This window comes from Hemiscyllium ocellatum, chromosome 22 (assembly GCF_020745735.1).
Source record: "Hemiscyllium ocellatum isolate sHemOce1 chromosome 22, sHemOce1.pat.X.cur, whole genome shotgun sequence".
NCBI lineage: Eukaryota > Metazoa > Chordata > Chondrichthyes > Orectolobiformes > Hemiscylliidae > Hemiscyllium > Hemiscyllium ocellatum.
The window spans coordinates 39,414,848-39,438,132 of record NC_083422.1 but is presented as its reverse complement, the minus strand read 5'-3'; the positions used below and the strand labels follow the sequence as shown (position 1 = coordinate 39,438,132).

General features: G+C 38.2%; 2 protein-coding genes across 4 annotated transcripts in view; one reads left to right on the top strand and one right to left on the bottom strand.

The window, feature by feature from the left end:
• The window catches only part of nhlrc2 (NHL repeat containing 2), an 85,944-nt gene that overhangs the window by 51,777 nt on the left and 10,882 nt on the right, over positions 1–23,285 (bottom strand). For all 3 annotated transcript variants that reach the window (XM_060842113.1, XM_060842114.1, XM_060842112.1), the window contains 4 exons: positions 19,536–19,688; positions 10,937–11,392; positions 6,113–6,234; positions 1,388–1,517 (listed from right to left, as the gene is read on the bottom strand). In XM_060842113.1, the coding sequence (XP_060698096.1) occupies positions 1,388–1,517; positions 6,113–6,234; positions 10,937–11,392; positions 19,536–19,688 (861 nt within the window). The remainder of the gene's footprint in view (positions 1–1,387; positions 1,518–6,112; positions 6,235–10,936; positions 11,393–19,535; positions 19,689–23,285) is intronic.
• The window catches only part of dclre1a (DNA cross-link repair 1A (PSO2 homolog, S. cerevisiae)), a 76,271-nt gene continuing 74,893 nt past the window's right edge, over positions 21,908–23,285 (top strand). Inside the window, exon 1 of the mRNA XM_060842111.1 lies at positions 21,908–21,993. Coding sequence (XP_060698094.1) covers positions 21,933–21,993 — 61 coding nt within the window. The 5' untranslated portion in view covers positions 21,908–21,932. The remainder of the gene's footprint in view (positions 21,994–23,285) is intronic.

The following is a 23,285-nucleotide window of genomic DNA, read 5'->3' as shown; positions in this document are numbered from 1 at the left end:
GATACCCAGACGTTTCATTACCTGGCTAGGTATCATCATCAGTGGCGACCTCCAAGTGAAGCGAAGCTGTTGTCTCCTGTTTTCTATTTATATTTTTCTCCTGGATGGGGTTCCTGGGGTTTGTGGTGGTGTCATTTCCTGTTCGTTTTCTGAGGGGTTGATAGATGTTATCTAGATCTATGTGTTTGTTTATGGCTATGTGGTTGGAGTGCCAGGCCTCTAGGACTCTCTGGCATGTATTTGCTTATCCTGTCCCAGTATAGATGTGTTGTCCCAGATAAAATGGTGTTTTTTTTCATCTGTGTGTAGGGCTACGAGGGAGAGAGGGTCATGTCTTTTTGTGGCTAGCTGGTTCGTGTATCCTGGTGGCTAACTTTCTTCCTGTTTGTCCTACGTAGTGTTTGTGGCAGTCCTTGCATGGAATTTTGTAGATGACATTGGTTTTGTCCATGGGTTGTACTGAGTCTTATAAGTTTGTTAGTTTTTGTTTGAGAGCCAGAAACCCTAACCACCTTACCATACATCAAAGAAGTCCCAGAAATGACAGCCAGACTACTAAGACCCCTCGGAATCCTAGTAGCACACAAACCCACAAACACTCTCACACAAATCTGTCAATCCCTCAGAAAACGAACCGGAAATGACATCATCACAAACCCCAGGAACCCCATCCAGGACAAACATATAAATAAGAAGCAAGAGACAACAACTTCGCTTCACTTGGAGGTCGCCACTGATGATGTGACCTAGCCAGGTAATGAAACGTCTGGATATCAAACCTACACCCTAAACCTCACCTGAGCTACAAACCTTCACAAACCTTGCAAAAATCCACTATATTCTTCAACATGCTAAGCACTTTACAACAGCTTCCTCCTATAATTCAAACAAGTACTTCACAATACAAGTTCATACTGGTGTATACAAGACACAGAGTTAAATTAGTGTTCAGATGTAAAATGTGAACAGCCCGTCATGGATAATAAACAAGGAGGGGACATTCAGTATTTCAATCTCTGTGGGCAACTTTGTTCTTGTTCTTAATCAAGAGGCTTATCATGTATATGAATAAAGGTAGTTAATTCCTGTCTGGTATTTGTGTAAAGAAATCAGGAAGTTATAAAAAGAAGGTTTTGACATATCATTACTGACAATGAACTGGATAAACACAAGCCAGAATGAAAGGGATTGCACATTCAAAATAATGCAGTTATGATTCACAGAAAGAACTCTATATATGGTATAACACAAAACATTCTTCATTGCCTATACAATATGGCCCCATTTACTAGATACTTCTTAACAATTACTTAAGCTAGTAATACACACAATTTATTTATACAACATATAAATGCCTCACATTCTTACAAGGAAGTAACAATCTTACCAAACGTGCCAAAGGCTAGATCCCATGGTGAACTGATGGATTGTTCCACCCCTGTCTTACCACCTTCGTGGTCAGTTCCCTGAACTCCTGTTCCTGCTATTGTGCTTACCATTTCTGATGTAAGGTCAATCTAAGCGCAAGAAGAGATAGTGTCTGTCAAAATACATTTAAAATGTTCTTTTTAAAAAATCAATTCCTGATAGTTACTTGAACTATCTTGAATGAATTTCAACTGTCCTCAAAACAGAGGGAAATAAATGTAGTATTGATGCACAAGTCAACTATATGTTACCCTGCTGGTTGTTCAAATTAATTTCAACACATTGAAAAATCTATCAGCTCCTATGATGTAAGCTCTTTTTTTTTTGAGCTCAGTTCAAGACCCACAGTTGAAGTCCATTTATGTTGGTTAGGAGACTATCATATATCCAAGGTTTGGACATGGATCTCCTCAACCCGGGATTGCCACTCTCCACCCTTGGTACTGGAGGAATGCTGTCTCGTTTTTATTATGTCAGCTATATACAGTAGAAATGACAAATAAAAGCTACACTACTCTACTCCAACCACATCTCCTTTCACACAGGGTATCATAACAGGAACAAGTTGAGGATCTACCCAACAGGTTCTTAGAACAAAACTCTTAGAGGACAGAATGCAATGCATCTTGAGTCCCAATTTTAAATTGTGTAATTATATGTAAAATGGGATGAATTTTAAAGCACAAATCAAATTTACTTTGAAATTTTGTGATAAACAATGACTTGATAAACAAAGGCAAGGTTAACATTTTCAATAGAAAAGGAATTCATGTAATGTCTATGAGATGGGTTTTTGGATCAGCTTATGGTACTTTCCACTAGGGAACAGGCAATTCTGGATTTGGTAATGTGCAATGGGGCAGACTTGATTAGGGAGCTCAAGGTGCCCTTGGGGGCAGTGGCCATAATATGGGAGAGTTCATCTTGCAGTTTGAGACAGAGAAACTGGACTCAGATGAAACAGCATTACATCTGAGTAAAGGTAATTATAAAGATATGAGATAGGGTCTGGCCAGGGTTGACTGAAAGGGAGGTATAACAGGGAAAATGGTGGAGCAACAATGGCAGGAGTTTCTGAGGGCAATTCAAGAGGCACAGCAGAAATTCATCCCAAGGAAGAAGCAAGATACTAATGGGTGGATGAGGCAACCATGGTTGACAAGGGAAGTCAGGGCCAGCATAAAAACAAAAGAAAAGCATACAATGTGGTGAAGATTCGTGGGAAGTCAGTGGATTAGGATGTTTTAAAAAAACAAATAGCACAGGATAACAAAACATGCAGTAAAGGGAATGACAATAAAATATGAGAGTAGGCCAGCTAGCAACATAAAAGAAGCTAGCAACAGTTTTTTTAGATATTGAAAAAGCAGGGAAAGGCAAGGGTGTACATTGCACAGCTGGAAAATGAGGCTAGGGAAGCAATGTGGAACAAAGGAACAGCAGAAGACCTGAATAGGCACTACCATTGTTTTTGCAGTGCAAGACACCAGTAGCTTGCCAAAGAGTCCGGAATAGAGATAGGTATAGTGGCCATTATAAAGGAAAAAGCGCTGAGGAAGATGAAAGGTCTGAAGGTGGATAAAGCACACGGACCAGATGGACTACACCGCAGAGTTTTGAAGGACATGGTTGAGGAGATTGTAGAGGCATTGGTGGTGATCTTTCAAAAATCACTCGATGTCCAGGAGGATCCCAGACAATTGAAAAATGGCTAATGTAACACCCCTGTTTAAGAAGGTAGGGAGATAGAACACAGGAAAGTATGGGCTGGTTAACCTCACCCCAGTTGTTGGTAAGATTTTACAGTCCATTATTAAGGATGAGTGGAGTACTGGGAAGTGCATGGTAAAATATGGCTGAACCAGCATGGCTAAGGGGTGGTGATGCCTGACAAATCTATGAGGAGGTAGTGAGCAAGTTAGACAAAGGAGAACTTATGGATGTGATCTATTTTGATTTCCTGAAGGCCTTTGACCAGTGCCACACAGGATGCTGCTAAATAAGAGCCATGGTATTAGGAGGTAGGAACTGACATGGATAGAGGATTGGCTGACTGGCAGAAGGCAGAGAGTTGCGATAAAGGGGCATTTTTCAAGATGGCAGCCAGTGACCAGTGGAGATCAGCAGAGATCAGTGTTGGGACCACAACTATTCACATTATACATCAACGATCGGGACAAATGAACTGAGACATTGTTGTCAAGTTTGCATAAGACACAAAGATAGGTGGAGAGACAGTGGTGTAGAAGAAGGGAGGCTGCAGAAAGACGTGTGCAGACTAGGACAGAGTGGGCAAAGTGGCAGATAGAATATAATGTGGGCAAATGTGAAGTCATGCACTTTGGTAGGAAGAATAGAGGTGTAGACTATTTTCTAAACTGGGAAGGCTTAGGAAATCTGAAGCACAAAGTGAGTAGGGTGTCCAAGTTCTTAACTCTCTTAACACAAGAGCATAGATGTACTGCTGATAATCTACAAGGATTTGGTTAGACCGCATTTGGAATATTGAGAGCAGTTCTGGCCTTGTATCTAAAGAAGGCTGTGCTAGCCTTGAAGGGGATCCAAAGAAAGTTTACAAGAAATGATACAGGGGTTGAAGAGCTTGTCATATGACGAGTGGTTGAGAACTCTGGGTCTGTGCTCAATGGAGTTTAGAAGGATGAGGGGCATATGATTAAAACTTACAGAACACAGAGGCCTGAAAAGAGCAGATGTGCAGTTTCCACTTATAGGAGAGATTAGGACCTGAGGGCGCAACCTCAGAGTGAAAAGATAACCCTTTTACAAATGAGATGAGGAGGAATCTCTTCAAAACAGCAGGTGGTTAATCTGTGAAACTCACTGACACAATGGACTGTGGAAGCCAAGTCTTGAATGTATTTAAGACAGAGCTAGATAGGTTCTTGAATGGGAAGAGTTATGGGGAGAAGGCAGGAGAATGAGGTTGAGAAACATACCACTCATGATTGAATAGGGGAGCTGACTCAATGGGTGGAATGGCCAATTCTACTCCTATATTTTGTGATCTTATGGTCTAATACAGCGTAAAACTGTAATCAATAAATTTCAACATTGTTCTCAGATGTGTTTTTGTCCAATCTGCACATCCTTTCTTTCTTCCTTTTCTCAAAGACAGTACTTTCTTTCTGGGCTAACCTCTGCTGGCATTAGTCATCCTCTGATGTCCTATACAAAGGACCATTCTTCATGTGCGAACAAAATTAAATTTATTCCATGCTATTCAATGTTAGAGTCAGTTCCTGCCCTTGCTATATATTAACATATAGGAAACTTGGCTGACTTTTTTCTCTATTATTCAGGCTCAATAAACTCTTGCAACTTACACTGTCCCAGCTGCGATTGGCTGTTCAGGAGACAGATTGACCCAGTTATGCTTGTGGGAATTTGCAACATTTGTTCTAAAATGCCATCTATAGTTTAAGGTGATATATCATGCTATGGATTGGGGAGTGGTGATCATACTAACTCTGCCCAGAGACAGGCCCATGTGATCTAATCACAAGGGGGACAGAAACCCAAACCAAAATTGACTGAAAAATCAAGTGAAAAGTGACAGTTTTTAGACCTTTACACTTTAAAACAAGATTGCTGTCTTACTAGACACTGATGCAGAGAAAGACAAAGGAATTACTGCCATATTGGTTAAAAGTTGGTTTCAAGTTCAAAATCAAGGGAACGGGGCTGACAGGACATTGACATCTAAAGAACAATGACTCACCAAGGTGGGCCTTGCTGGTGAAAGTTGGTCCTGGGATAGTCCAACTGATTAGAAAGATTTTCAAAGGACAACAAACATTCTGGTATAGCACAGAAAAGTGTTGGAAGCTGGGAATTGATTTTGCATTATTACCCATTTTCCAGAAATAGTCACAATAGCAAAAGGAGTTGAAATATCCGCTCAGTTGAGCTAATTAGTTAACACAAAAGCGCCTATTCCTTAGTAGATGTATTAGTCACTTATTTCTGTCAGTTTCTAGGAAATTCAACCTCACGAAAAGTTATCAACCTCACGACGATCCTGTTTTAGGTATTCAAGCTACTCATTTCCTCAAGTTGAGTCATGCGCAACTAGACATAAAACACTTGCAATTCTGGCCTCTTGCAAATCCTTTATTTTAATTGGTCTACCATTGGTCACCATGCCTTCAACTGCCTAAACTCTGGCATTCCTTTTCTAAACCTTTTCTTTAAGATTTTGCTAAAACTTACCTCTTTGACCAAATTTTTGCTCATCTGTCCTTGTATTTCATGTGACTGGTCAAATTTTGTTTCATAACTCACGATGTTTTATTGTATTAAAGGTACTATATTAAATGCAATGTGGTAATATAATTCCAGTGTACACCAATGAGTTCCTTTTAGGATGCAAACCAGAATAGTATTAGTTTATCTAATGTAAATGAATGTCACTTACTTTCTTTTCTCTCTTAACTGTATGCAATGTTATTTATGTTCTATTGTTAAAATGGATAGATAAAATCATGAATACATAAAACAGTAGAAATAATCCACAAACTGCCAATATGACACCAACTGTAATTTCAAGTTACACAGTTAAAATAAATAAAACTAGTAGCCACTTCATGAAAGTAGAACTTCATAAATTTCCAGTATGAGCCACAGCACAACTGATTAGTCATTATAGACAGCTTTTTTTTCTTACCTTTCTTATTGCATGGTTCTCAGTATCTGCCACATAGATGATATTATCCTTTATCAATACTCCTTGAGGGGAATTAAAACTGGCTTCGAAAATGCTTCCATCTTTCCATCCACTCTTTGGTCCTACATTTAAAAAAAAACATTAATATCAACAAACTACATCATCAAAACATCAGAAGCAATGGTGAAAATATTAAATTAAAGCATACAAAAGTGAACATATACCCCTTTGAAAATGCACCTGGGAAGATGGTTTTTGGGGAACAAGGGAATGGCAGATATTTTGCTTCAGTCTTTAGGGTGGAACTTACTTTGAACATTTCATTAATACTAAAGAACACAAGGAAGGAAATAAGTATCACCATAACTAAAGTTGTAGTATTAAACTAAACAAATGGAGCATCCTTATTAGTCAGAAAATGGTATTGTGCAAATTGAGGAGATTAAAACCCTATAAGACCCCAGGACCTGATGCTCTGCATCCCAGACTAATTAAGGAAGTGGCCCTAGAAATAGCAGATGTAATTAGTGATCATTTTCCAGCATTCTGTAGACTCTGGAAGAGTTCCAATGGAATGGAAGGTAGCTAATGTAACTCAACTCTCTAAAAAAAGGAGAGAGACAAAATGGGAACTTATAGATTGGTTGGCCTGACATTGTGGTGTGGGAAAATGCTGGAGTCAATTATTAAGGATGTGATAACTGAGCATTTGGAAAGTGATATCAAAATCAGTCCTAGTCAACATGGATCCACTAAAGGGAAATCATGCTTGATGAATCTTCTGGAATTTTTTTTGAGGATGTGACCTGTCGAGTGGACAACAGTGAATCAGTAGATGTTGAGTATCTGGACATTCAGAAGGCTTTTGACAATGTTCCACAAAAGGGAAAATTAAAGATCACGGCCTTGGAGATAATGTATTGACAAGGACAGAGAATTGTCGGCAGAAAGAAAGCAGAGAGTTGGAATACACTCTTTCAGAGCGGCAGATAGTGACAAATTTGATACCATATGATTCAGTGCAAGAACCACATCTCTTCACAATATATATAAATGGGACAAAGGAATTGAATGCAACATCTCCAAATAGCAGCTGTCACTAAGCTGTGTGGCAGTGTCTGCTGTGAATAAAATGCTAAGAGGCTGCAGGGTGACCTGGACAGACCAGCTGAGTAGGCAAATACTTGACAAATGCAATATAATGTGGATAAATATGAGGTTATCAAGTTTGGTTGCAAAAATAGGAAAACAGATTATTAGCTGAGTTGTGGCAGTTTAGGAATAGATAACGTACAACAAGACTTGGTGTCATGGTAAACAGTCAGTGAAGGTTGGCAGACAGGTGCAGCAGGCAGTGAGGGAAGCTAATTGTATGCTGGCCTTCATAGCAAGAGGATTTGAGTATCAGAGTAAGAATATCTTGCTACAATTATACAGGGCCTTGGTAAGGTCACACCTTGAGTATTGGGTGTAGTTTTGATCTCCTAGTCTCAGTCTTGCCAATGAGAGAGTCCAGCAAAGGTTCACCAGACTGATATCCCTGATGACAGGGCTGATATAAGACTGGATCGACTGGCTTGTATTTGTTGGAATTTAGGAGAATGAGGGGGGATTAATAGAAACACTTAAAATCCTGATGGGACTGGGCAGGCTAGATGTGGGAAGAATGACCCCAATGTTGGGGAAGTCCAGAACTAGAGGTCACAGTCTAAGAATAAGGGGTAGGCCATTCAAGACTGAGATAAGGAAGAATTTCTTCACTCAGACAGTGAAGCTGTTGGGGCCAGTTCATTAGGTATATTCAAGAGGGAGCTGGATGTGGCCCTTGCAGCTAGAGGGATCCAGAGGTAGAGGGAGAGGGCAGGAATGGGATATTGAGATTGCAGATCAACCATGATTATATACTGAATAGTGCTGCAGGCTCAAAAAGGCTGAGTGGCCTACTCCTGCAGCTATTTTTTATGTTTCCAAAGGCAGATAATTCCCCTGGCCCTGATGGCTTGGCATCCAAGGATTCTAAAAGAATGTAATTTCCCAAAAATTCTTGGATTTTGGAGAAGTACCAGAGGAATGGAAAACTGCTAATGTGACACGCTGATTGAAAAAGGGAAGGAGGCAAAAAAGTGGGTAACTACAAGCTGATTAACCTAACATTTATTGTTATAAAAGTATTGGAATATATTATTATTAAGGAAGTAGTAGCAGAAAATTTGGAAAATCATAATCTAATTAAGCAGAGTTAGCATGGCTTCATGAAAGGAAATCATATCTTATTCGAGTTTTATTGAGGAGGTCTTAACCTGGGTGCACAGAGAAGAACCAGTAGATGCGTCGTATTTGGCCTTCCAGAAGACGTTTGAAAAGTATCTCACAACAGGTTAAATCTTAAGAACCTGTGGTGTTGGAGGTAGTAAATTGAATGGACAGAGAATTGGTTCATGGGCAGCAAGTGGTGATAAAGAATTATTTTTCAGGTTGGCGACCTATGACCACTGGGGTTCCACAGAGATCAGAGATTGGACCGCAATTGTTTACAATATATATTAATGACTTGGAGGAAGGAAGTGAATGTACCAAAGCCAAATTTGCATATGATCGTAACTATATATCACTATAGGTACATCAGGACACCATGGTGACTCAGTGGTTAGTACTGCTGCCTCAGTGCCAGGGATTCGGGATTGATTGCTTCCATGGCTGACTGTCAGTGTGGATTTGCACATTCTTTGTGTCTGTGTGGGTTTCCACTAGATGCTCCTGTTTCCTCTTACAGTCCAAAGAGGTGTGGATTTGCTCTGATCAAATTGTCCCAATGTTCAGGAATGTGCATGTTAGGTGGATTAGACCTTGTAAATGCAAGTATACAGGGACTGGGGAGAGGTGTGGGAGGCAGTGTCTGGGTGGCTACTCTTTGGAGGATCAATGCAGACTTGATGGGCCAAATGCTGTTTCCACACTGTTCTTTGATTCTGCAGGTGCAGCAGGTAATCAAGAAAGCAAATGGAATGTTCGCCCTTATTTTAAAGGGGTTGAAGTATAATAGTAGGCAAGTCTTACTACAACTTTAAAATTGGGTTTGGTCCCCTTATTTAAGGATTGATATTTAATTGGAGGCAGTTCAGAGATGGTACACCAGAATGATCCCTGGTACAATGGGGGTGTCTCATGAGCAAAGGTTAAACAGGTTGGGACTCTACTCACTGGAGTTGAGAAAAATGAGAAGTGATCTCATTGAAATCTATAGGATTTGTACGGGGCTAGATAGGGTAAATGCTGAGAGGATCTTTTCCCTCATAGGAGCATCTAGGATCAGAGGACATAGTCTCAGAATACAGGGGTGCCAATTTAAGACAGAGGAGAGGAACTTCTTCTCTCAGAGGGCTGAGTGACATTGGAACTCCTTGCCAGAGAGAGCTGAGAGCCAAGTCCTTGTGTATTTTTAGCGCCAAGATAGATAGGGGCAGGAAAATGAATGAGAGGAATGTCAGTTTAGCCAACATTTATTCCTGTTCCTATTTGTTCTAGTTTATGGTCTTACAAAGGATAATAAAGAGCATCCCTCACAAATGCCAATAGTCCTCTTCAATTGACACCACAAAAACCAATGATAGAGTCATTATTGCTGCTTGTTGGTGCTTGTTGTGTGCAAAATGGCTGCCATCTTTTCCATCTTATAACAGTCACTATACTAAAAATCTACTGTTGATTGGATAAGGTTTTGAGATATCCAACAATGGTGGAATGTAAGTTTTTTGTGCTGAAAAGTCAAATTATTTTCAGATATAGGGTACATTTTTGATTTTTAAATCAACATTTGTTCATATATCTTTAAAAATGCTTTGCATAAGCACTTATCAAATTTTAAAGTGGAGCAGCTTTACATTAATTCGCAAGATCATTCTTAGAATAGCCGAGAAAATGCATTTTTGAAATAAATAAATATTCTTTATTGAGCTTAAATTAATCCAACTCTAATCAGCCTTATTATGATTGTTCAGTGCTCTTTCTGTTATAGGATTGTGTAAACCAAATCACAATTTTTTTTTATTATTTTGATTTAGGTGTAACTTTACTACCAGGGAGAAAATTGTTATGCAATCATTGTCATTATGGCATAGGAGGCACTTCAGCCGAGTGAGATTGTGCTGACTCAATCCAATCAATCCCACTCTCTTGTTTTGTTCTTACAGCCAACCAAGCTAATTTCCCTCAAGGGCCCATTCAATTTCCTTTTGAAATTACTCATCATCTCTACTTCCACACCCTTGCAGGCAGCTAGTATCCAAAATTAGTTGCTTACTGTATGAAAGAATCTACCAGAAATATGTCATGAAGATATACTAATTACTTGGCAGTGATTATTGCTCAAAATTGATTGTGCTCTTAATGCACTTAATACAGAACCTCAAATTATAACTTGTACAATTACAGTTTGTGAAGCTAACATTTTAATTCCATCCAGGCAGCCCTGGGCCTATAAAAATGGCAGCATAACACACCTGTTTATCAAGATCCAAAAGACCACAAATGGTAAAAGTCTAAAGTGAACATTCATAATGCACAGCAGGTTAATCAGCATTAAAGATAAGTTGACATACTTCCCAAGTAAATCTTCATAGCTTGTTTAAATTGCTTCAGGTGGTTATCAACCTCTCATATTTCTAGAATTTCTCAATGTAGACACATCTCTTCTGTATTGCCATTTGGAAAGTCTATGAGTTAACTGTATAGTTTATAAACTATAAATAGCTTTGTTGGATCCTGTTAATTGATAAAAGACATTTTTTGTTACAAATGCAAGAATCCAAAAGGAAATGCTCTTACCTCCAATTGCATGAAGAATTTCACCATTCTTTTCGGTCACCAGAATTCTATGATGGCCAGAGTCAGCAATTGCTAATCTGCCTGTGGCATTGTCTACTGCAATTTTACCTGGAAAAAGCAATGACGAAGGTGGCAAAGAATCTTTGTATAATTTCAGTTTGATGGCATGATCCATAATTTCTCCTTTATCTTTGTAATACTTCAAAGTCACTGAAATCAAGGTAAAAAGTTTTTCCTTGTGCCCTTCTCCAATCAGAGTGAACAGGATATTTCCTCGCGGACCTAGAATCACTAGTGTTGGCCAACATGTCACCTCAAGCTCTTGCCACAGTTTTGCATCAGCATCATTCACAACTGGATGGGTAATATTATAACGAAGGACAGCATTTTGAATGTTCTTAAGAACCTTTTCATTTGGGAACTTTGCTGAGTGAACACCTACAACTACCAGGCCATCTGAAATGAAAGAATGAATACAAATAAAATCTGATGAACTACCAGAGAAAAGCTTTGAAGATAAATGATTACTGTACAATGAACACGAACAAGAAATTTCATAGCAATCGAGTAGTCTACAACCACATGAGAATATAAGTGTAAACTTTAAACAAAAATAATCACCAAGACAGAAAATTTATATGCCCAACACACTGCAATATAAAACTGCTTTCACACCGAAGCTGCAGTATGCTGAAAGCTATGAAATATGTAATTTTACAGCTCCTTTACTTTATATTCTGTAATTTTCATCATTAAAAGTGCTCTTCTCTTCTTTTAAGAGAAGGCAGCTAGACAAACAGTCTATTGTTTTTGAGGTAAACCTTAACACTGGATGTTTATCATTTATGATTTTAATGAAGTTTGTCTCTAGAAATAATTCACAAACACACTACTGAAATTGAGAAAATACTTGTGTATTGCATGTTGTGTTTCTCTAAGATGTATCAACTTATCTATTTAGCTTCAAAATATAATTCCTAAGTACTATATAAAATTGTTCTCAAATTTTGTATTGTGTCAATGCTGTTTTACTTATACCAATATAAATGAATATGACAAGACGTTCATTTTAGTTAAGCTTGCTATGTGCAAATTGGTAAGCTTTTAAGTATTTAAACAGCTGCAAAATACTTTGAGATATCCTGAACATGTGAAAAGATATTGTAAAATGCTTTCTTGTTTTGCTACCTGAACCAGGATGCCTAACATTTGTGCTACGTACCCATGTGAATAGTATCATTAATTCCGTTTCATCTCTGGTGACTGATTATATTTGAGGAAAATAGAAATATAGGAAGAAGTGTAGGCTATTAAGTACGATTGTGGCTGATTGAACACTTCAATACCTTTTACCCACCCTGTCCCCATAATTCTATATGACATTGCTCATAAGTAATCTATCATTCTCCACATTAAATGTATTGAAAGAGAGCTTCATGAGCCCTCTGTGACTAGGGGAAGTATCTGCCTGCATCCAACCTCTAAATCCCCAAGCATTTTGTATGTTTCATTGAGATCACCTTTCGTTCTTCAAAAGTTTAGAGAATGCAGTTATTTTGCTCAGTCTCAGTCTACACAGGATAGTCCCGAAATCTTGAAACAAATCTGCTGAAACTTTGCAGCACTCCTTTGTGGTAGTAAGATCCCAGAAATAAGTAACTTCACCTCTTGACTCACCAAAGCCTGTCTATCATCTACAAGTCACAAGTCAGGAGTGTGATGAAATACTTCCCACTTGCCTGAAAGAGAACAGCTCCAACAACACGCAAGAAAAAGCTACCTGCTTGATTGACACTACATCCACTCTTTCCACCCACAAGGTTCAGTAGCAGCAGTGTGTACCATTTACCAGATGCTGAGACAGGTCCTGTAAACCCATGACTACTCCCATCTAGAAGGACAAGGGCAGCACACATGTGGGAACACCATCACTTGCATGTTCCCTTCCAAGGTATTCACTACCCTGACTTGAAAGGATATCACCATTCCTTCAGTATCGTACAGTCAAAATTGTAGGTCTACCTATAGCACATGGACTGCAGTAACTCACCACCACCTTCTCAAGGGCAACAAATGTTGACCCAGCTAGCATGCCTACAGCTTATGAATAAATAAAAAATGAGAACAAAACTGCATACAGTAGTCCAGGTATTAATTAAGATTCTATACATCTAACGCAATAACTTCCGTACTCCTGTAGTCAAATCTTCGTGCAGTTAAGGCTAACGTTCTATTAGCCTTCTTAATATCTTGCTGCACCTGCATGTTAGCCGTCATTATCTTATGTAGATGTGAAAAGAGACCTAAGTGTCCTTGCCATAAGTTATGAGTCTGGAAGGCAGATACAATGTAGGCCAGATAAAGAAATGAATTTAGCAAGGCAAAATGCAATATATTTGAATGCAAGGAGCCTGAGGTAGAAGAATGATGAGCTGAGGGCATAGATAAGCACATACATTTAGGACATCATAGCTATGACCAGGACTTGGCTGAAAGATGGGATGGATTGGCACCCTAATATGCCTGGTTAGAGGGCAGTCAGGCAAGACCGAGGGGTTAGAAGTGAAGGAAGGAATCAATAAAAGCAATGACAAGGACTTTTTATCTTGGAACGATCAACAAGTTAAGCCAAAATGAAGCAATGAACTGTAGATGCTGGAGAACTGAAACAAAAGCAGAAATTACTGGAAAAACTAGGCAGTCTAGCAGCATCTGTAGTGAAAAAGCAGAGTTAATGTTTTGCAGGCACTGCTGAATTTCTCCAACAATTTCTGTTATTATATCAAATGGAGCCATATGAGTAGAAGTAAAAAGCACAAAAGAGGCAAACACGTTGTTGGATTATGTTATTCACTCCCTAAACAATTAGGAAGAGACAGAGGATCAAATATGTTAGCAAATTTTAGAGAACAGGAAGAATAATAAGGTAATAAAGTAGATTTTAATAACCAAAAATTAACTGGGCTAAGGATTTAAGAAATATGATCAGGAATAAGTCATTCAATCCTTCAAGCCTGCCCCATCATTCTATAAGATCATGGCTGGTTTGCCCAAGGTCTTAACCCCGCTCTTATGCCAGTGCCATATAATTCTTAATTCCTCAATATTTAAAAAAAAATCTAACTCTGGTTTAAATACTTTTAGTGATGTAGTCTCCATAACTTTGAGTTAGAGAATTCCAGATAATTCACTATCATCGGGGGCAGGGGCGGGGGTGGATGTGGGCGGGGGGGGGGAATTCCTTTGCATTTTAGTTTAATAAGTAATACCTAATTCTCTAACTAAATCTCATAGTTCAAGATTCCTGCATGAGTGGAAACATCCTCTCCACTTCTATCCTGTCAAGCTCACCAAGTCTTTTATGTTACAGTAAGATCACCCCTCATATTTCTTAAGCTTAATGAATAAAGGCTAAGCCTGTTTAACCCCCCACTCAAAAAAAAAATCAGCCTCTTGAATCTATTTTGACTGCTTCCAATGCAAGTATATCCCTTTCAGGACCATGTTTTACATGGCACTCCAGGTACAGCCACATCAACATCCTGTACCATGTCACAACACTTTCTTATTTTCAAACTCCAACCTGTTGCAATAAGATGCAAAATTCAATTTGCCTTCTTCAATACATGCTGTACATTAATGCTAACATTTTGTGTTTCATGCACAAGAACACAGAGATCCCCTATGCTGCACTTTTTTTGGAGTCTCTCTCAACTTAAACAATAGTCTGCCTTCTGCTACATCCTGCCAAAGTGCATGGCCAAATATTTTTCCATATTAAACTGTATTTGCGAAGTTTTTGCTCACTCACTCAACCTATCTATATCTCATTGCAGATTCTTGAATTCCTTATCATAAAATGCCCACCACCTATTGTTACACCATCATCCAATTTGGATATATTACAACTTTACCCCTTCCTTCAAGTTGCTAACATAGATAGGAAATAATTAAGGCATAAGGACAGATCCTGTGGCACTTCTAGTTACTTCTTTCCAATCTGAAAAAAAAAGCCCATTAATTATGACTCTTTGTCTTCTGTGTTAACCAATAGTCAATCCATGCTAATACATTACCCCCTATACCATACATTCCTTTTTTTTTAAAATGTGGCTCTGATCAAATGCCTTCTGGAAATCCAAATAAAAGGGTAAATGTACTTTACCAATTCTGCTTGTTGTATGCTTAAAAAACTCTGCTGAACTTGTCTAACATGTCTTGTCTTTCACAAAACTATATTGACTGTTTAATTGTATTAAGCTTTTCTAAACAGCCTATTTGTTCCTTGATAATGACTCTACCAATTTCCCAACCACAGATGTGAGGCTCTCAGGCCTATAGTTTCCTGTTTTTTCTTCTACCTCTCCCTTCTTGAACAGAGCAGTTACATAACCAGTTTCCCTCTTGGAATCCAATGAGAATATCTCTACTAGTGCTTCCACCAATCTGCAGCAAGTACATTTATAACCTATGCATGCAGGACATTACGTCCTGAAGACTTGTCCACTTTTAGTGCCATTAGTTAATCAAATACTTTATCCCTTGTGACAGGAAAGTTCCTTCCATTAGCATCTTGCTTATCTGGATCCTTGGAATATTTCTAGCGCTACCCATCGTGGAAACTGATGTAAAATATTGGTTAAAATTGTTTGCCACTTCTCTGTCCACAGTTAGAAATTCCCAAGTCACATCCTCTATGGGTACACATTCACATTAGCCACATGTTATGCATTATGAAGTCTATTAAGTCCATTGTTGCTCATCTGCTGACCATCCCCCAGTCTATCTTCCAGCCTGCTTCAGACATCTCTTTACACCTCCGACCACCGATTTTTGTAATTTAGTCTGATGGCACTGGTCTAGATTTGAATGATTTTCTTTAGAATTGAATTTGAAGTTCTACCATGTTATGATCTCTATCCTCTAGAAGATCATTAACTATGAGATCGCTGATGAATTCTACCTCACTACACATTACTAGATCTAAAACAACTTGCTGCTGGGTAAATTCTGCAACATGCTCAATTAAGAAATAATCACTGATGCACATTACAAATTCATCTTCCATGTTGCTCTTGTTATCTGATTTGTCCAGTCAATATGCAGATTGAAATCACCCATGAGAAATGTGTTTGAAGAACATCATGTGCAACACACTGACACCACTGTCAAAATTTTGAACTTTGTGGGATCCTTTTGAGAGACTATAAGTGGAGAGTCATCGAAGAAGGTGTTCTCATTGCTCATGTGAAGTAGAATGATGTGTGTAAATTAACAGAGTAAGAGGTATGTAAACATGGTCATGTACCTGTGGATCTGTATGGTCTCATTCAAATTGTAATATATCATTCAAATACTTACTGTATTTTTTCTTGTATTCTTGTGATTCCTATGTCAAACAAACACTAAAAAAGCAAATAATAAGACACAAGATTGGAGCCAAGATTGTGCATTCCAATCCAGTAAAATAACAGAGGAGGGGTGTTAAAAGAAATTGGTTTGGTTAAACACATCAAAATTCGTAGACTGTTCAAGAAAGATGGCAAAGGATAGTTTAAAATATTCACCCAGATATGGTGATTAGAATTTTGATCAGTCAGTGGGATAGCATTTAGAAATGATAATTTGGGCGAAAATTGACAATCGGTGGAAAAATGTGGAAGCAATCATGGAAAGTCACATTGATTTTGTGTAAGTACAAAGAAGGTTTATGCAGCTGATGTGGTCTACATAGATTTTCCAGAGGCACTTGATAAAATGTCAGCAAAGTTAGAACTCTTGGAATAAAAGGCACAATGGCAGTTTGAATATGGAACTGAAGGAATGACAGGTAACAGTAGTAAATGGATGAAGGAAGATGTACAAATGGATTCCACTGTGGTCAGAGATAGGACCTTTTTTTGATACATATTAATAACATAGACCAGGGAGATTCAATTTTGACCATATTGACTTAACAAGTTTGCATATGGCTAGAGCATTTGGTGCCATAATCTACATGCTAGAACACAAATATGAAAAATTATGATTTCCTATTGTCAAAGGAAAACACCAGAAAAAGGAACACACAGCAGGTTGCCTCCACATCAGCAAATGACAACTTAAAATGCCAATCACAGCATGTGAGCAGTAGATATGAATCATTTGCAATGATGCAAAGCTAATGAAAGACTTGGGTGCAGAGGGTGCAATGTCAAAATTTTCAGATGACATAAATTGTGAAAGTCTTGAGAGCTGTGAGGGGACAGCAATTCATTTCAAGAGGTCATAACCAGTTTAAAGGAAGAGGCAGACAAACAGATAAATTTTACTGCAGACAAGTGTTAAGAGTTTCATTTTGATCTGAAAACCATGAAGAGGTAATACAAAATAAACAGTACAATTCTAAAGGAAATGCAGAAGTTGACAAACGTGGAGTGAATACGTATAAATAATTAATAGTGGCAGGCAGGTTGGAAAAGAACTTAATAAAACAAACAGGATATTATGCTTCATAAGTTGGGATATGGAGTACAAAAGCAAAGATAAAATGCTGGTTTGGCCTCAACTGAAGTAATGTAATTCTCAGACATCCCACTTGAAAAGGGCACAAAGGCATTAGAAAAGATTAATAAACAATGAGTCCAGGTCATTGGGCTCTTTAGTCATGTGGAGAGAAATTGGTACTGTTTTACTTGGACAAGAGATGGTCAGGAGGAGATTTGACAATGGCATTTAAAATCATGAGGGCGTCTGAACAGATAGAAAATACTCCAATAATGGAAGAGTCTAGAATTAGAGGACAGCAATTTGAAGTGACTGGTCAAAAAAAACACATGAAAATCTTTTCATGTAGTAAGTGGTTGGGATTTACAATGTATTGCCTGATAATGCGATCAAAGACTTCAAGCAAATTACCTGAAGGGAAAGGATTTGCAAGGCCATGGAGTAAAAGCTGGGGAGTGTGTATGAGAGTTGCTCTTGTAGATAATCATAATGGATACAATGGTCTCCTTCTGTGCCATACTAATTCCATGATTCTATGGTTAAATAGAAATAAATATATTTCATAACCTCGGGAAAACAAATAACTGATTTGTTCTAAGTGCTGACAAAAGCATAAATAGAACTACTTCAGAGAACAAAGTAAAGGTTGCAGTGCTTCGCCATACATTATTTTGGGTACTGAAAACAACTCAATTAAATCTTTTGATAGAAATAGACATAATCATAAGCTGCAGTGATGCAACTTGTCTGAGTAAATTAAAAACAAAGCAGCTGATGAAATTGAAAATGAAATCACGCAAAGGATTTTGTACCAAAGTCACATATACTGAGCATTCTTTGGGCGGCACGGTGGCACAGTGGTTAGCACTGCTGTCTCACAGCGCCTGAGACCCGGGTTCAATTCCCGACTCAGGCGACTGACTGTGTGGAGTTTGCACGTTCTCCCCGTGTCTGCGTGGGTTTCCTCCGGGTGCTCCGGTTTCCTCCCACAGTCCAATGATGTGCGGGTCAGGTGAATTGGCCATGCTAAATTGCCTGTAGTGTTAGGTAAGGGGTAAATGTAGGGTATGGTTGGGTTGCACTTCGGCGGGTCGGTGTGGACTTGTTGGGCTGAAGGGCCTGTTTCCACACTGTAAGTAAACTAATCTAAAGGACAACTTCGTTCATAGGAAACATTGGATCTTAAGACCAGTGATCCATTTTTATGGATTGATATAACATGTCTCTTTGCTCTGAATGCAGATTACGGTCTAATATTTTAGATAAGATTAGATTCCTTGCAGTGTGGAAACAGGCCTTTCGGCCCAACAAGTCCACACGACCCTCTGAACAGTAACCCATCCAGACTAAAGTGCCAAGGAAATTTTGAATTAAAATCAGTAAGACTGGAGAATTTTCCACAACAACACATTATTAGGAATCAACTACCCAAAAATGTCCAAATTCATTGCTAATGAAGGAATCCCAACTCTTCCTTCCTTGGTCTGTCAAATTTTGTTTGATTGTACTATCATGAAGCACTTTGGGATGTTGAAGGTGGTATATCAATACAAGCTATTGTTGTATAGTAATTCTAGTGAAAATAAGAATCTGATATAATAACAACTGGGGCCCAAACATATTTTTTGCATATACAAACTTGAGATTTATTTGAATTTAATAACTAACTGTATCATCAATGTTTATACTTAAAGTGACAGATATAGAAAGCAGCCTTTATTTAACAAACTTTTTCGATACAACTGTAAGAAGAAAAATTATCAACAAAGAATGCCAGTGTTACTTAATAGGCCTAATTCAATTCAATCAATCAATCACTTAGGTAAGCACAAGATATGTTCATAAATAGTAAAAGTATTCCACTTAAAGTAAATTCCACTTAAACTGTGGACAAACAAGTCATAATAACTATAAAAAATGAAAATCATCATATATTGACCCTATTAATGTTTTGTGCTGTACATTACCCAAAGGTTTTCATTTGCTCACAAATATTATGGATAGACACCAACGTGGGTCAGTTGCTTCTAAAGAAAAATGCTTCAAGTAATGCGACATATTTAGCTGATAAGTGTTTCCAGCCTTTCCCATTTAAATTTGTTGTTACTGATACCTTTATCAGAGTACTTCTCTTCTAGAGCATGAAGGTCTGGCAGCAAGTGCATGCAGTTGATGCAACAGTAAGTGAAGAAATCCAATATCACTACTTTACCACAAAGGTCTTTGTGTAGGAGGAGAGGAGTTTCAGTGTTCACCCATTCCAGACCTGCAAGTAAACAAATATCAAAAGGGACCATTTACATTTGCTGACACTGAAAATACTCAGTAAGGTGACGGAATTAACATTACTTAGACCAGTCAGGGGTCCAAGACTTAAAATACTACAACCAGACTTTTATCAAAGCAGAGCTTGTTGATTGTCCTGCTGCTAGGTCTGATGGCAGAACCAGAGACCATGAAAATAGATAGCGTGAACCTGGGCAATATTTCACCAGTAGCAGGCAATTAAGAGGTTGCCACTGAGACTGTTATACAATTGATGATTACATCTCCCTATTAAAACTGGCAAACCAGTTAGAGGTCTTAAAGCTAGGCAACTCAACTGATAATGAGGGTGTGTGAGAGTCAGTGCAGAGGTTGCAGGACAAAGAAGAGTGTATTGATTCACACTCAAAGCCTTGGTAAGTTTTTAAAATAATTTTAATGTGCCAAAGCCAGGCACAAGCAGCCAGGAGCCATAGTGGGGTAGTGGGGAGCACATAAAGGAATACCTCATCGAAGGACTCTACTTTCAGTTTGATGAGGGTGCTGCTGCTAGGAAATCTAGTAGGCGGAAAGATAATGAGCTCCACCCCATTACCTTCCCCGTGCCATTTTACCAGGTCTGCTGCCTACTGGTCCACCAGCAGAGGCCTGGTAAAATGCAGACCCTTAGATTACAAAGGCAGCTGACATTGGTTGAAAAGTCATGTTATTCTTTAAAAAAAATTGCAAACATTCACAAGGCATAACATTATCCTGAAGGTAGAATCTTTTTTGAATATTTTACCCAATAGAAAGTAATCAAATTTTGATTTTTGATGTGGAATTAGCTTCAATATACTTATTTCATGAATTATCAATGTGAACGAATTCACAAAATTAAGAGAATCAACACTTTCAGTTATTGGCATAATTGTTATGCCTTTGGCACAATGTCAATATATGACATTCATCAATATCAGAGGTTGCCCTGAAAATTTTTTTAAAAATGTACAGTTTTAAAATAATAAAAAATTAACATTTTATATAAATATCAAAACAATAAAGAAGCACAGGTTCAGTTTTTCACCAGCAAAACTATATTTATGTATATATTATTCAATAACACTGTTCTCTTTATTTGGACTGAAGGGAACAGAAGCTATTTGTTTATGCTTATGAAAATTCCACATGTCCAACCCCACCAACCCCATAACACAAGTAGAGCTGAAGGATTCAAAATTTACGTCTCCTGCTTTATGAATGACATGCGTGATTCTCAGCTTTATCTGGTCAGATCAGCTTTAGAAGGGAAGGCACAGTGACTCAGTGGTTAGCACTGCTGCCTCACAGCGCCAGAGACCCGGGTTAGATTCTGGCCTCGGGCGACCATCTGTGTGGAGTTTGCACATTCTCCCTGTGTCTGCATGGGTTTCCACTGGGTGCCCTGGTTTCCTCCCACATTCCAAAAGATGCGCAGGTCAGGTAACTGCCCATATAGTGTTAGGTAAATTTGTCAGGGGTAAAATGAGTCTGGGTAGATGGTCGGTGTGGACTTGTTCGGACAAAGAGCCAGTTTCCACACTGTAGGGAATCTAATCTAATCAGAAACCATGTATTACACAACAAAATCCTCTTTCTCCTCCAAAATCATCCTATTTTTGTCTTATCTATGACATGAAAACAGCTCTGAATGAAGTTATCACATTTGACGGAGAGAGTAACCCTTTTTGATATCCTTAATCTTTCCATGTGATTCAATGCAATTTATTATTCTATTTCCTTCATCATCTCTCCTGAACCAGAAACATTTGATTAAGCTTACAAGCTTTCAATTATTTATTTTCATTGCCAATACATATACTGCTGAAACTAGGTATACTCAGACAAAATAGTTCAACTTATTTAATACACAGTAGCTCTAGAATAAATATTAATCCAGATAGATAATCCACTCCAGCTTCCAAAATAAGTTGGGATATCTACAATTTTTGGATGGCTATTCTTGGTTTAAAATAGATTCTGATGATATTTCCGTCAAACCCAGAACCCGTTATTGCAGGCAGATGAATGGGGAGAGAAATGCAGGTATAAATACATGCAACACCTTCAAATCAAAGCTTTAATGCAAACTATTTTTTGCTTACATGTAGAAATCATTTTAAAATTTCAGAACTAACTGCTGCAGAGCAGCAAGCCCCAAGGTTTGGAGACACAAGTGAAAATGCTGCATTCCCAATGAAGGATTTGGAGAGAAGCAATCTACGGAATGGAGATAAGTAGCCATTTAGGGATGAGTGCAGGCACAACAAAACGAAGTTGCCATGGCAGTAAGTACCATTTATGCAACTCCTGATAGGAAATGTCAGTACTGAAATAAGTTTAATAATCTTAAACTTGGAGCAGCTCTTAAAATATCCTTTTTATTCTCACACTTATTTTTATCTGATTAGAAATCTCTTCAGTATTCTGAGATAATAAAGCAGCCATACAAATTGTAGTTGTTTAAAAATAATCGGACAATGTAAGGGAGGCAAGCACACTTTTCAAATATGTACTGAATCAGGTATCAATATGTTGAATCAAATATACCTCTTACAATCACCATCTCCACATCATCCCTATATGCTTTACAAGCTTACAATTAATATCTGATATTTTGCATTGGAGTTTCTAGATTAGCCTGCAATCCTGGCCATGATGTTCAATTTATTTCACTATTCACAGTTCTTCTTGCATCAACTCCAATAGCATTCTCATTTTCCATCATTAATTTTGTACGGATATTGGGATCTATAACAGGTCAACTGTACAGCTAGTTACTGCGAAGTCACCTCCTATCCTCCTTTATTTAGATAGGTGTCCCTCATTTAGCTTTCTCCATGTCAGCTCCTCCCCTTCTCCCCAGCACTGCTTGTATCTTCTCCCTTTTCTTCCTCACCATCCTCCATATTGCTCAAAAGTATGCTTGCTGTGGCATCCACAGGAGTGCATATTTCATTTTCTTCCTTACATCCTCAATGACATTATGGCTGCTTCTGAACTTCTTAATTGTTAATGCTCTTTTTGAGTGACAATGCTGTATACTGCAAATGGCAATTCCTGATTTTACAAGAATTTCTACCCACAATATTTAATGGCTTCAATCACAGCTGAAGTATTCGTTGAGGTAGAGTCCAGAAGTTGTACCTGGAGATTTAACTGAGTTCAGGATTTTTAGATGCCAGTCCATATTTACAGCATATCATGAATGTGCCCAGTTACCACAATATTTCTTATAGTACTGGGGAGAAAATGTGGGAATAACAAAGACCAAATAGTACAATTATGAAATAATGCAAACTGATTTTATTCCATAAGTGTGGATAGACATCACAGAATGATATCAGTTAATATATATGCTACAGAGTCAAATCTGCACAAAAGAATATTCAGCAGATCTTCATATGTCCACTTGCATGCAGGCTGCTAAAAATGTACTGCATATTTAAAAACATAATCTAAATGATATTTTAAAAATCAAATGTTGACCATCAGATATGAAACAGAAAATACTCAGAACATAATGTGGGGCCTGTAAACGTCTAACAGTAGAAAACACAGGATAACAATTCTAAAGTAG